Raw genomic sequence first — 13986 nt, 5'->3', positions numbered from 1 at the left:
CTGTTCACTCATGTTCTAACCAAGATTTCTTCTCTCGTGCAGAATGTAAATGGTATTAAGTACCATGCCAAGAACGGCCACCGAACACAAATACGAGTCCGCAAACCCTTCAAATGCCGCTGCGGGAAGAGTTACAAGACAGCTCAGGGTCTCCGTCACCACACAATCAATTTTCATCCTCCCGTCTCTGCAGAGATTATCAGGAAAATGCAGCAATAAAAGCTGAAGACATCTGTGCCAAGAAACCCTCACCAGCAGATGAGAAGTTCACAATAGCCACCTTTTTCTGTTTTTTTGTTTTTTGTTTTTGTTTTTCTGCTTTCCAATGTATTTCAGGGGAAGAGCTCAATAGTCCTATGAAACCTAAGTTTCAGCGCATGCTTTAATCAAAGAATTCCAGTTGTTTGGAGTTGCCTGTCTTGCAAGGTGTACCTATCTCCGATACAGAGTAGAGGAAGCATTGTGTTGCACAAGACCACATTGAGTCAGTTCACTGATAATGGGTGACATTGCTGTGGTCTAAAGCACTAAGTGCCTCAAGCCACAGTAATATAGCTTCATTCCACAGACTCCGGTTCTAGGGAAATTGACAAGCTTTGTTCTTGGCCAACCTACAAAATGACTTCTCCTTTTTGTACGGTCAATAGGTACTTCCTAAAGAAAATTACCTTTTTGTACTTTGCACACATAAGTCACAAGACCCATTTTCATTAATTTAATAAGGTGCTACAGTAATAATATAAAGAATCCTGTTCTTTTGGGGAAATGCATATCCCACTCCACCCAGAATTAAATTCAATTGGATGTATGTTGTGATGTTTCGATGTGGCAGTGTTGTGTGAATGGAAAGAGATCCTGACACTGAACAAACCTTTTTTTCTGAGAGTAGGAAGAGCTTAATAAGTTAGGGAACACTGGCCAATCATAATGAGTGAGGAGGGTTCAGGTTCAGCCATATCTAGGTAATGACTATTTATTATTAAGGAATATTGAGAGCTTTATTTGATAACGTTGTATATAGCGCAATAAAGTGCTTAAGCCAACAGCAGCAGTTAGCAGCTTGGGCTGGGTATACATCTAGAGATGCTCCTGCCATGAGGACAGATGAGCACTTTTTCATAGGCAGGGTGGCATGAGGCAAGGTACAGATCTGGTCCCCGGCTGCCTCCTGCAAGTATGAGTAGGCAGAATGTGTGTTGTCTTATCAGCAGGGGGCAGCATATGATGTCGGAATGCTCCTACATACAGAAGCAAATACACCAACCTGGGTGACCAGATGTTTGTCATATCTAGGATGTAATTAATTGTCAGTTTAGCAACAGGAATACATTGCAGTGCCTCAGTAACAAAAAACATTATTATACTACATAAATTAATAGAATCATGAATAGGTTACATATATGCAATAATAGAAACGTTACTAGAGTACTTAGACCACAAACAATAGTAGAATCATTATCAGGCTACATACTGTACACTAATAGAATCATCACAAGACTGCATACACTGCTAGGGCACTGCATACAGCAATGGTAGAGTACAATAACTCATAACAACCAATCAGATTTCAGTCGTAGTTAAGTCAGTGAAAGATTTATTCTGGTTGTATTGTTTTCTTTTTACTTTGCACATTGCCCCTTACTATTTTAAATGAGCTCAGTTGGCCTAAATTTGATCATTCGGACCACCATAGTAATGTCCTGTACACAGGATATAATCTTGCCCAAATGGATGTAAAATGGTTTACTTCTAACTGCCCAGGCCTTCAGTGTAGTGAGACTAAAGAATGTTTCTTACTAGATGCTGTGTTACTGCACTTCATTGCTCTTCACACCAAGTTAATAAAATAAAGCTCCCTGCAGTATTCTTCCATATTGTCAGGAATATTCAATTTAATCATTGGAGTTATGAGAAGATTGGGTGGCCAGGGTCAAATTTTAATTAAACGCACCCCAACCCCCCCCCCCCCCCCAAGGCAGCTTTTAGGGCTGCACCTTTATGAGCACAGATCTTTGTTGCTGTATATAAACCATCCATTGCTTTACTTTACACCTTAAGGTTGGGTTCACAGCACAGAGCGGCTCACAGCAGGGGTCCGGTGCGTCCCTGTTCACCGCTTCAGGTCTGATTTCAGCTTGAATTGTTGGCTGAATTCAGACCTGAAACAGACCAGAAGACACACAGGACTCCTGTGCAGTTCTCAGCGGAGTTTGAACCTGCTCCATTGAGAGCTGGTCACAATCTACTGACATGCAAATTGGATGCGAAGAAATCCAATTGGCAATGGTGTGAACCCAGCTTTAATATAAATAACTTACATAAAAATGTCAAAATATAATAAAGCATGATGTCTGCTACCCTTCTAAAATCCTGCTGCCCACGGCTCTAGCATATGGTCCCATTTCGGGGGCTGGAGATGGCACCTTGATACCTTTATACAGAGTTGATAAAATGTGTGCCAGCAAAATGTACATAACATATGTATAGTCAAAACAGGCCCCATTATCTTCAATTAAACAAATAAAACTTACAATGAGCTTGACTGAAAAAGGCAGCATGGTATTAGCAACACTACACTTCATCTTTCAAGCAGGAAGCAACAGCTAGCATGAGCAACATCGGAAAATAGAATAGATAATACCCAAAAGACAATAATTGCTAAATACGCACAAATGGTCCTTTCTATGAAAGGTGTCCCAACAAAAAAATCCATAGCAACCAATAAGAATACTTGTTTCGTGTTCAAAGTTAAAGCTGATTGGTTGCTGCAGGTATTACGACATTTTGTTAGCATACTTTTCATACATACGACTAGCAGTGTTTTCTGTCAATGTCTGCCTTATTTTAGCATTTCTAAAAAAAAGAATTATTGCAGCCATTTTGTTACATTTATATTTTTTTATATTTGTCTATGTAAGAACCTGGGCAATTGTCTTCTTGCTTTATATAGGAAGCTAGCCAGAAAGAAATAAGATTGCTAGTAACATATTAATATGTTAGCCTTGTTAATATTATTATTATTATTTAACAACATATTTTTATGTTGGTAGCATTATCTTAAATTAAAGAATCTGGGCCTTAGTCAATGTAATTCGCTATAGAAGAACTCCACCCAAAGCTTTTGGAAGACAGGGGCCTAGCAAATGTGACTGATCACTTGTTGCTACAGCCTGCCAATCTTCATATCTGTGTGCACCTTCACTTACTACTCAGTGGAAGCAAGAGGATTTCCTCCTTGACTTCCACTGGGAAAACATCCTATAATGGAGTGGACTGGATGCTGATTTCTGATAGATAGACTGAATTAAAGGATTGTGGCAATAGGCGGCAAGAGATAAGTGTACATTTACAATGTACACCTCCTAAGGTTACCGTACACGGCTTAAATTTTGGCTAGTTCATACTGAACTTGCCAAAATTCAAGCTGTAGATGCCCCTGTCGGCACAACCTGGCTTGACAAAGGTTGACGGAACAGGTCCGTAAACAATGACCTAAATGGCAAATTGCTTGCCAAATTATTTGGGTATTGTAACATCCACTGGAGCCAGCTGTCAGAATACAATAGCTGGTGGGTGAGATTTGTTCATTCACACTTAGTGAAGATGTAGGTGTTTGCTAGGTTTCCTTTGTTCAGCCCACAGGCTAAATGAAACACATCTATGTGTGTATGGCCGGCTTTACACTCTATCCACAGGCATTGTTCATTAAAGTGCAGCTATAAAACACACAGTCTATTTAGTGCATAAGAGTAAGAATAAGAAAAGATACAGAAATAGAAGTGGCCAGTGGTGCTGCAGGCCTTGGTACACTGTGGCTGATTATTTTGTGACCCTTAAGCCTGGTACACACTATCAGTTTTTTTTTTCCGTTCAACCCAGTGAGCTGAACTAAAAAAAACATGGAGAGCTCAGGAAGAGATCCTGTACTAACAATCTGATGTTAGTACATCAATCTCCCCAGCTGAGCTATTGTGTTCTGACAGGGGGATGCCCCCCGCCAGAACACACCAGTCAGCGCTCTCAGAGCACTGGTCGGATGCCGACTGGCAGACCTTTTTTTGGTCATGCCCCTTTGACAGACAGTCAACCGGTTTCTGTCAGACCAGCTGCCATACACACAGGCCGAATTTAGTCCAGTTTCTATTGAACCGGCCGATACCACCCAATGTTCGGCCCGTCTGTATGGGCCTTAACACATTGTGTGCCAGTTCATCACAGGTCTGGTATCTCAGATGAACATAGGGGCCTGGTTACAATGGGTTCCAGACACCACAGACTGACCAGTTGTAGATTGGCATTTCTACTGCAGTGGGTATTCTCCCATGCCTACCCTTATATGATACATACTCTATATTTCCTGTAAAATCCCATAAAATTATATTTAATAAGTGCACTGATCTCTGAAATATGAAGTTATGTAACAGGCCTGTTTGAAGAACAGCCACCTCAGAGCACAAGCAAAGTCATTCCTTACACAGAGGGTAACTTGCACTGTATGTAGATGCTACACCGTAGTCTATTACCAGCTAGACTGCAACCCCTCCCTAGTATGTGTATGTGTAATACATGTAAGTGTAAAATGTGGGATCTGTTATCCGGACACCCATTACTCAGAGTACGAAAATAACTGCTACTCTTAATGAATAATGCCAGACATCATTATATAATGTATCCCAAAGACCACTACCATTTCACGGTTTCCATAGTTCCCAATAGGAGCACAGGTTTTTTTCATTATTTTACCAGTGACTCTGTGAAGGGAACTGGAAAACCTGCACTGTTAGTAGTCCCTAAAGACCAGGGCAATCCTGTCCTGCAATAATACACAATAATTATATTATGAATTCCAGGGCTATAGCAGCTGGACAGGAAGGTATTTTCATTTTTTTTCTTTGTAGCCACTTCCTGGTGAAATCTGCTACTGCTACTCCATACAAATACTCTGGTCCTCTTTAAACTGTATCAATATGGTTCAGTCCTTAGAGAGATCTATGAAGTAGTCAGATAAAGACCATACTGTTGTTTACTAAAGCATTGCAGGAAGTATAAAGTGTCAGAGAGGGCCATCCATTAAAAAACTGAAAGAAATACATTGCTGCCATTGACCTTCCTAAAATACAAATTTCCTGGCCATTACGCATACCACTTTATGTCAATGCTTTTAATCACTGACCTGGAAAAAGTGCAGATCAGGAAAGTTAAATAAAGTTGGGCCTCCTTTTAGCTGTATACTTGATCTAGGTTGATGATTCAAAGTATTGATGCAAGTGAATTAGCATGATAGCCAGGCACCTACCATTTTCGGGACAGCAATGGCAGCCTTCATGTTTTTCTCATGACCGGTTTCCTTTAAAGTGGTTGTAAACCTCAGACATGAAAAATGAACAAAGCACATCCCACTATAGTGTATGCTTGCCTATATCCAAAGCACTGAGTGTGGCTCCTCTCTGATCGCTCCTCTCTCTGATATCTGCATGACTCACTCCTAATAGATTAATCCAACATCACAGTCTCCTGGGAAATGGCCCGCCCCCCTCCAGCAAACAGCAGATGACTCACCCTAAGCTTTGTTATTCTGAGCCTGTGAAGAGGGGTGTGTGTCAGTTTCCTTCAATCAGATCTCAGATTATACGCAATTCTGTGCTCTAACTCTGCATGGTGTGTGACATCAGATCTCCACCCCGGGGCGGACTGACCATTGAGCCCCTCGGGCACTGCCCGAGGGCCCTGGGCCACTAGGGGGCCCCATCAGGGTTGCCAGCCTCAGTAAAAGCAGGGACAGTATGTATAAATCTGTCTGTGTATACTGTGTGTACATGTATGTGTATACTGTGTGATTGTATAGTGTGTGTGTGTGTGTGTGTGTGTGTGTGTGTGTGTGTGTGTGTGTGTGTGTGTGTGGCCCCATAATCTCTGATTGCCTGGGGGCCCCATAATCTCCTATTGCCCGGGGGCCCCATGAGTTATCAGTCCGCCCCTCCCACCCCCTGCTTCTTTAATTTGTGTTTTGTAGAATGCTGTACAGAACAAATGCTGCGGATAAACAGGTACAATTGATATAGGAGGATTTGTTTCCTGAGTATCACTGGCCAGTCACTTCACTGGGTTATGTAAGGGTTTACAACCACTTTAAATAAATAGGATAGTGGGCATAAACTATACAGTGAGGTAAAAAAGTATTTGATCCCTCGCTGATTTTGTATGTTTGCCCACTGACAAAGAAATGATCAGTCTATAATTTTAATGGTATATTTATTTTAACAGTGAGAGACAGAATAACAACAAAAATATCCTGAAAATTTCAAAAAAGTTATAAATTGATTTACATTTTAATGAGTGAAATAAGTATTTGATCCCCTATCAATCAGCAAGATTTCTGGCTCCCAGGTGTCTTCTATACAAGTAACGAGCTGAGATTAGGAGCACTATCTTAAAGGGAGTGCTCCTAATCTCAGCTTGTTACCTGTATAAAACACACCTGTCCATAGAAGCAATCAATCAGATTTCAATATCTCCACCTTGGCCAAGACCAAAGAGCTGTCCAATGATGTCAGGGACAAGATTGTAGACCTGCACAAGGCTGGAATGGGCTACAAGACCATCGCCAAGCAGCTTGGTGAGAGGGTGACAACAGATGGTGCGATTATTCACAAATGGGAGGAACACAAAATAACTGTCAATCTCCCTTGGTCTGAGGCTCCATGCAAGAGCTCACCTCATTGAGTTTCAATGATCATTGGAATGGTGAGGAATCAGCCAAGAGCTATACAGGGGTTATCTTGTCAATGATCTCAAGGCAGCTGGGACCATAGTCACCAAGAAAACAATTGGTAACACACTACGCCATTAAGGACTGAAATCCTGCAGTGCCCGCAAGGTCCCCCTGCTTTAGAAAGCACATTACAGGCCCGTCTGAAGTTTGCTAATAAACATCTGAATGATTCAGAGGAGAACTGAGGTAAAGTGTTGTGGTCAAATGAGACCAAAATCGAGCTCTTTGGCATCAACTAAATGCGCCAAGTTTGGACGAGGAGGAATGCTGCCTATGACCCTAAGAACACCATTCCAACTGTCAAACATGGAGGTGGAAACATTATGCTTTGGGGGTGTTTTTCTGCTAAGGGGATAGGACAACTTCACCGCATCAAAGGGACAATGGACGGGGCCATGTACCGGAAAATATTGGGTGAGGACCTCCTCCCCTCAGCTTGGGAAGTGAAAATGGTCGTGGATGGGTATTCCAGCATGACAATGACCCAAAACACACGGCCAAGGCAACAAAGGAGTGGCTCAAGAAGAAGCACATTAAGGTCCTGGAGTGGCCTAGCCAGTCTCCAGACCTTGATCCCATAGAAAATATGTGGAGAGAGCTGAAGGCTCGAGTTACCAAACGTCAGCCTCGAAACCTTAAAAATTTGGAGAGGATCTGCAAAGAGGGGTGGGACAGAATCCCTCCTGAGATGTGTGCAAACCTGGTGGCCAACTACAAGAAACGTCTGACCTCTGTGATTTTTAACAAGGGTTTTGCCACCAAGTACTAAGTCATGTTTTGCAAAGGGGTCAAATACTTATTTCACTCATTAAAATGCAAATCAATTTATAACTTTTTTGAAATCCATTTTTCTGGATATTTTTGTTGTTATTCTGTCTCTCTCACTGTTAAAATAAAACTACCATTATCATGATAGACTGATAATTTCTTTGTCAGTGGGCAAACATACAAAATCAGAAAGGAATCAAATAATTTTTTTCCCTCACTGTACCAGGTAAAAGAAAGATCACTAAGATTGAAAACTAAGAATTCTGGGTAATAAACACCATATACACACATACTATACAAATTTGTATGGATCGCTGAACCTGAAAAGCTGAAGGGAAATCTGCCATCTGGGTCTTATTGTGGCTTTTACCACTTGAATCCTGCCATTATCTGACAGGTATGCAATGTGCATTTTAATACCAAATTCTCACCACTTCAGACTTGTTAACCTGCCTTACTTGTTAAACTCAGTATATTTGGTATCGGTTGCATAGGTAATGGAAATATAAATAAGAATGTTTAACATATAGTAAAAAATATTTTCATACTTAAATAACATACATATAAAGGTTGTGCTTGCTATTGTTTTCCTATTATCTTGCTTAATCTATTTTTGTTACCATTTAAAGTTCTCAAACATTTCGTCATCAGCTTTCAAGAGAAGGCGGAAAATGTTCCAGTGGTGACACTGCATTTACAGGTGCCACATAAGCCTGAAACTGTCATTTGTAGACAAATTTCTTTTGTGGACCAGGTTGCTAAAATGTCTGTTAAGGTTATTGAGTGAATTACCAAAGGGCATAAGCTTTACTTCATGTCAGTGACCCTGTGTTTACTTCATACTTCGTAATAGGCCGAATGTAAGTAAACAGAATCTACTGAGGTAGTGTAAAACTTACTCCCATTGGTAAATCACTGTTTTAGTCATCACTGAGCAAGTTTATAATTTCAAGCAGCATTGCAGGTTTGAGAAACAATGGAATTCTCACCATGCCTGCCTCAAAACATTTGGAAATCTTGTCAGAACAGCTAAGTATTGCAGCTCTGCCTGCGGGAAAGGCCAACCAAGTGTCAGCAGATATTGCAGTACTGCCTGTGTGAACAGCCAACCAAGTGTCAGTAGATATTGCAGTACTGCCTGTGGGAACAGCCAACCAAGTGTCAGTAGATATTGCAGTACTGCCTGCGAGAACAGCCAACCAAGTATCAGTAGATATTGCAGTACTGCCTGCAAGAACAGCCAACCAAGTGTCAGCAGATATTGCAGTAACTTCCTGCAAGAATTGCCAACCAAGTGTCAGTAGAGGTTGCAGTAAGCCTGCAAGAATGGCCAGCCAAGTGTCAGTAGATATTGCAGGAATGCCTGCAAGAATGGCCAACCAAGTGTCAGTAGATATTGCAGGACTGTCTGCAAGAATGGCCAACCAAGTGTCAGTAGATATTGCAGGAATGCCTGCAAGAATGGCCAACCAAGTGTCAGTAGATATTGCAGGACTGTCTGCAAGAATGGCCAACCAAGTGTCAGTAGATATTGCAGGACTGCCTGTGAAAACAGCCAAATATAAGTCAGCATATTTTGTAGTACTGCCTGTAAGAACACCCGGCCAAGTGTCAGCAGATATTGCCGTACTGCTTGTGAGAATGGCCAGCCAAGTGTCAGAAAATATTCAGCACTGCCTGCGAGAACAGCCAACCAAGTTTTAGTAGATATAGCAGTACTGTCTATGAGAATGGCCAAGCAAATGACAGTAGAAAATGCATTACTGCCTGCAAGAACAGGAAAACAAGTTTAAGTAGATACTGTCTACAAGAATGGCCAACTAAGTGTCAGTAGATACTGCAGTACTATCTACAAGAATGGCCAACCAAGTGTCAGTAGATACTGCAGTACTATCTACAAGAATGGCCAACCAAGTATCAGTAGATATTGCAGTACTATCTACAAGAATGGCCAACCAAGTGTCAGTTGATTATGAAGTACTGCCCGTGAGAACAGCCAACCAAGTGTGGTTTGTATAGCCCGTAAAAGGAAATTGCATTAGAGCACAAATAGCAGCAGTCAGAATCAACCATAGTAATGTTTGTGCCTGTGTTGATGGCCTTTTGGCTTCTGTCAATGGCATCAGTCTAAAAAGCATTTGAATTGCAGTTGACCTCAAGGGGGTTTTGCTTTCCTTTAGACTTGTATGGCCTTGCAAACCCCATTTGATGTGAACAGATGCCAGTCGACACAGGCTCTTTCTCTGTTAGAATTGCATGATGGAAGTCAAGTTATATTTATATATTAATGACTGATTACTAGGGCTGCATATATGTTTTAAGCAGAACATCTGCTTACGTTTATATTTCTATGCTATGGTTTGAATGACTGTCGTTTGATTACTGCTAGAACACTACAAAAACATTTTATATATATATTGAGAGTGAATAATGTGTAGCTTTTTTACATGTTCAGTAGAGTCTTATGATTTGCAAAAGTGACATTTTAGACCCAAAAGAGGTGTGTCTATATACATGCCTAGACCTGTATAAACGTTGGAAATGCTTGGTACATTCTGGACAACTTTTGCAACTTTTGTCCTGTGTGCGATCCTGAAATGCTGGGGGTCATGTGCTGGTCACATGATTGTACTATGCAAGCAACAGGAAGCTTTGTGTTAGCGGTACTAATCTCCATGCTGTAAACAGTATGGCGCCTTCTAGAGGCATTTTTGTCTAAGAGCAGCTGGGCCTGCATTTCAATGTACAAACCTTTCTTTTTACTGTTTGTGAAGCAACTTGGGGAAAACCACCCAGAAGTTTTTGTAAAAACAGATTTCAGCCTCCGTAAACTTCATATTGCAGCGTCTGATTATTTTCAAGTTTCAGCAATCTATATATTTCCTTTTCTAAAGAGGAGAACTTTTATACCTTGCTGCAGGTTCATGACATTTCCCTGAAATAAAGTAGGAATTAAAGTAAGTTTGTTTGCCAGTCTTTACTGCTAATTCCCAGGCACAACGCTTTGGATTTGTGTCACATTAGCTGCAGTTAACTGGTAAAGAAAAACTGTATAGAATTTCCAAGCATCTATATTATGATGTTTGCAGTTTGCTTTAGTAAATATCCCCCTTTTCCTGCACACACATCGGTGTCTCTCCCAACACACTTTTTTAAGCTCATTAGGCAAGCCACAAAAAATACATTTCAAGTATTCTCAGGAACATTAAATTATTTGTCAATCCCGGGTTTTGCCTTTGTTTTCACAAACATGCAATGCTGCCTGTAGTGTTAATTCCATGTTTTTGTTTTTTATTTTGTCTAAATTGTGAAAATCCTCCATTTTAACATGGAGACATTAAAAGCACTTTGTAGTTCTTGATTGCCAACAAAGCTCATGCTTTCTGCAATGCCAATAATTGTGATTATTGCACCCTTACATTCTCCACATTGAAAGGAGGCACGGCTGTGGGATGGGAATTATAGTGACTCTCCTTTGATGTTTATAGTGGACTTTTTAAACCAATCTTTTTTTTTTTTTTTTTATTGTAACTGTACTTTCCTTTTGACTTCATTGTAATGGTCATTTCATTCCAGACTGAGTTGTCTGTTTAGCCTTACAGGTCACCTTGGTGAACCAACAAACCATATGTTGAGAGCCAAGTGCTGTGTGCTGCAGGGAGAAATCACCTGTCTTACATTAACATGTCTGGATCATACCTTGCTTGTGTAATAGGAGACCAGCAGTCATTTCTAATCTTCATACTGGTGAGCTGTAACAAATTCTAAAAGTTGAAAATGTCTGTCCCCTTAGATTGGAAAATCACAACATTTTGGGAGTTCACTAGTTCTTTGAGCTTTGAAGTGTTGTTTAGATGATCAGCAACTAAGCAGGCCGAACAAGGGAAATCTATGCGTGTATGGCTAGACCAATCAGTGCAGGCACTATAAAGTAATACACAGCCAGGTCAACTTGGATTCAAGTAGCCACAACCAACCAGCATCTGTGATCAAAAGTGGGTTCACAGTTTGAGGGTCAAAACAGGTGGTGAGGAGGCAATATAACTCCTCACTGCCTGTCAAATACACCAGGAATCACTTTTCATAGGGGCAGCAATAATAGCCGCACGTGTGAACGAGCCCTAACTGTACTATACAGAGTTCACAGAGAGGCTGCACCAAGCATGCACAATTATTAATGGTTGTTGGTGTTTCCATGGTCTGGCCATGTTTCCTATAACAATCTATTTTGCAGGCAAGATCACCATTTTTTAAAGAGAAGTATGGGAATTGAAATAAATAAACATTCATACTCACCTCGGTGGGTGCAGCATTGGTCTGATGCTGCATCTGTCCTCCGCCGCCTCTAAGACCAAGAACTGAGCGATCAAAGACTGCTGATTGCTCAGTTCTCGGTCTTCAGTGAGTAGAGAGTGGTGACTCTCAGTCACCGGCTCTGTGCTCTGCCCCTCCAGCGCTCACTGGAGCACCGGGCTGTGGAGGAGCAGGGAAGGCTGAGCCAACTGCCAGTCCAGACATCTGGGTGAATCCCAACATTAAAGTTGTGATTGATCCAGAGCCTGAACTGGCTGAGTGATGTCAGCCGACAGTGGATTTTAGCCTGCTGTTGGCTGAAAACAGGTCACAGGGGTGCACTCCTCTGACCTACAGGAGAAGTAGGGCCAAAAGAGCTTTGGTACCGCTTCTCCTTTAATGCTGAACTGCATTCATTAAATGCTGAATATTTTAAAAATAGCAAGCAAACAGAATATTAAAATAAGCTTTAAGCCCAGGTTCACACCAATGTGATTTGTCATGTGATCTGACAGATGAAGATCGCATGACAAGCCGCACCCTATTTGCGGCAATGGGATAGTTGGAATCGTTGCGACTCACGTTGCAGTGACTTTGAAAAAGATTCCTGCACTACTTTTCTGTGATTTCATTTCGACTTGCATTGACTTCTGTTAAATGAACTCACAAGCCGCAATGAAATCTCACATCAAAATCGCACTGATCTGCGGCTTTGAAATCTCAGTGAAGTAGTGCGATTTTTGGTGTGAACCAGGGCTAACTCTGTAAACCTTTATTTTTTATAATAAACAGCTACACTAGAAAACTGTTTCACTATGCCAATGGATACGGTCTCTTAAAACATTGCTTGTTGTCCCTTAAAAATTTTCCACAATGGAAGTACCAGAATGCCTCCTTGTTAGGCAGCCTCGGTTGTATGGCAACTGATCTGAACAATCATAAAACCATAAAAATATTTCTTTCAGTTGCTGAAAAAAGTTTAAAAAGTTTTCCAGGCAGCTGTGACAAGTTTACCGTAGGGTGGAGAACTCCAAAAATGCCAACAAGGTATATTAAGTCGGTAGTAAAACAAATACAATGTAGGAAATAAAATCTAGCTCCTCCTCCTCTAATAAATGATGTTACTTTCACTACAGAAAATTCAGATTTCAGATTAAAGTAGCAATAACTGCTGCTGTTATGATTCTGTAAGACTCACCCATAGACTATTGTTTCTGTTGGATCAGAATCATTGTATAGTACTTTTCACTTGTCTTGGCTGCTCCAGACATGGGGATGAACCAAGGCATTCAGCAAACCCTATTTGGCTATTTGCTATCTGCTGCAATTTTGGCAGACCTGCAAGGAAAAGAAAAATCTATGTATCTTTTTTGGCAACTTACTTTATATTCCAGGCAGGATGTTTGCTCAATAGCTAAACAGTTGTAAAATAATATCATTGTTGCATGTCAATTCTTTTCAGCTATAAAACTGAAATTCCAGTTTCTATTTACCTACTCAGTGTGACAGTATTATTAAACAGGTAAGGATGGGACTATTTTGTTACATTGTGTATAGTGAATGTATTGTACTGTGTCTGTGAAAAGTGTGTTTAAATTATATTTTCATATGTTTTGTTGGGGACAGAGTACATTCAGTTTGAAGGTGACAGGGGTTTTATGTTTTCAAACTGAAGGCAAATTAATGAATCAAGAACTCCTGTCAAAGCTGCTTATAAATGTAAATCAAAATAAAATAAACTGCCTCTGACTGAGAACAAGTACAAGTGCCTCATTATTTTTTTTCCTTGTGGTTTTAAAGGTGATAAGTGTGACTGGCATACACACTCATAAAAGAAACAAAATGGAAAAAATATACACAGTTTAGGTAATAGATACACCTTATAAGAAGTCAATTAAACAAACCCCCAATTGGATGGTTTTATGTTACATACTTCCTTTATTAGCATTTTTTCTGGAGCGGAAGTGTCCAACAAGAGGAAAAGGCTATCCCCAGTGTGGACAGTGGTACTTATCTGAGGAGAATACCCCAAAGGCGCATAGTGATCTAACTAGCAATAGTGGGTCAATATTATCTGGTGAGTGTCTGTCCATGTGGGGATATTTGGAGCACGTTTGGAGTGGAGCACTTTCTACTTACCGTTTTAAGAGCAT

At 40.7% G+C, this 13986-nt stretch overlaps 1 protein-coding gene across 1 annotated transcript in view; it reads left to right on the top strand.

Moving 5' to 3' along the window:
* The window catches only part of JAZF1 (JAZF zinc finger 1), a 382635-nt gene extending 369037 nt beyond the window's left edge, over positions 1–13598 (top strand). Inside the window, exon 5 of the mRNA XM_073630160.1 lies at positions 43–13598. Within this exon, the coding sequence (XP_073486261.1) occupies positions 43–219 (177 nt within the window). The 3' untranslated portion in view covers positions 220–13598. The remainder of the gene's footprint in view (positions 1–42) is intronic.
* Positions 13599–13986: the final 388 nt, after the last annotated feature.

Source organism: Aquarana catesbeiana, linkage group LG05 (assembly GCF_042186555.1).
Source record: "Aquarana catesbeiana isolate 2022-GZ linkage group LG05, ASM4218655v1, whole genome shotgun sequence".
Taxonomy (NCBI): domain Eukaryota; kingdom Metazoa; phylum Chordata; class Amphibia; order Anura; family Ranidae; genus Aquarana; species Aquarana catesbeiana.
The sequence above is the reverse complement of the archived record's forward strand: the minus strand, read 5'-3'. Positions and strand labels throughout refer to the sequence as shown.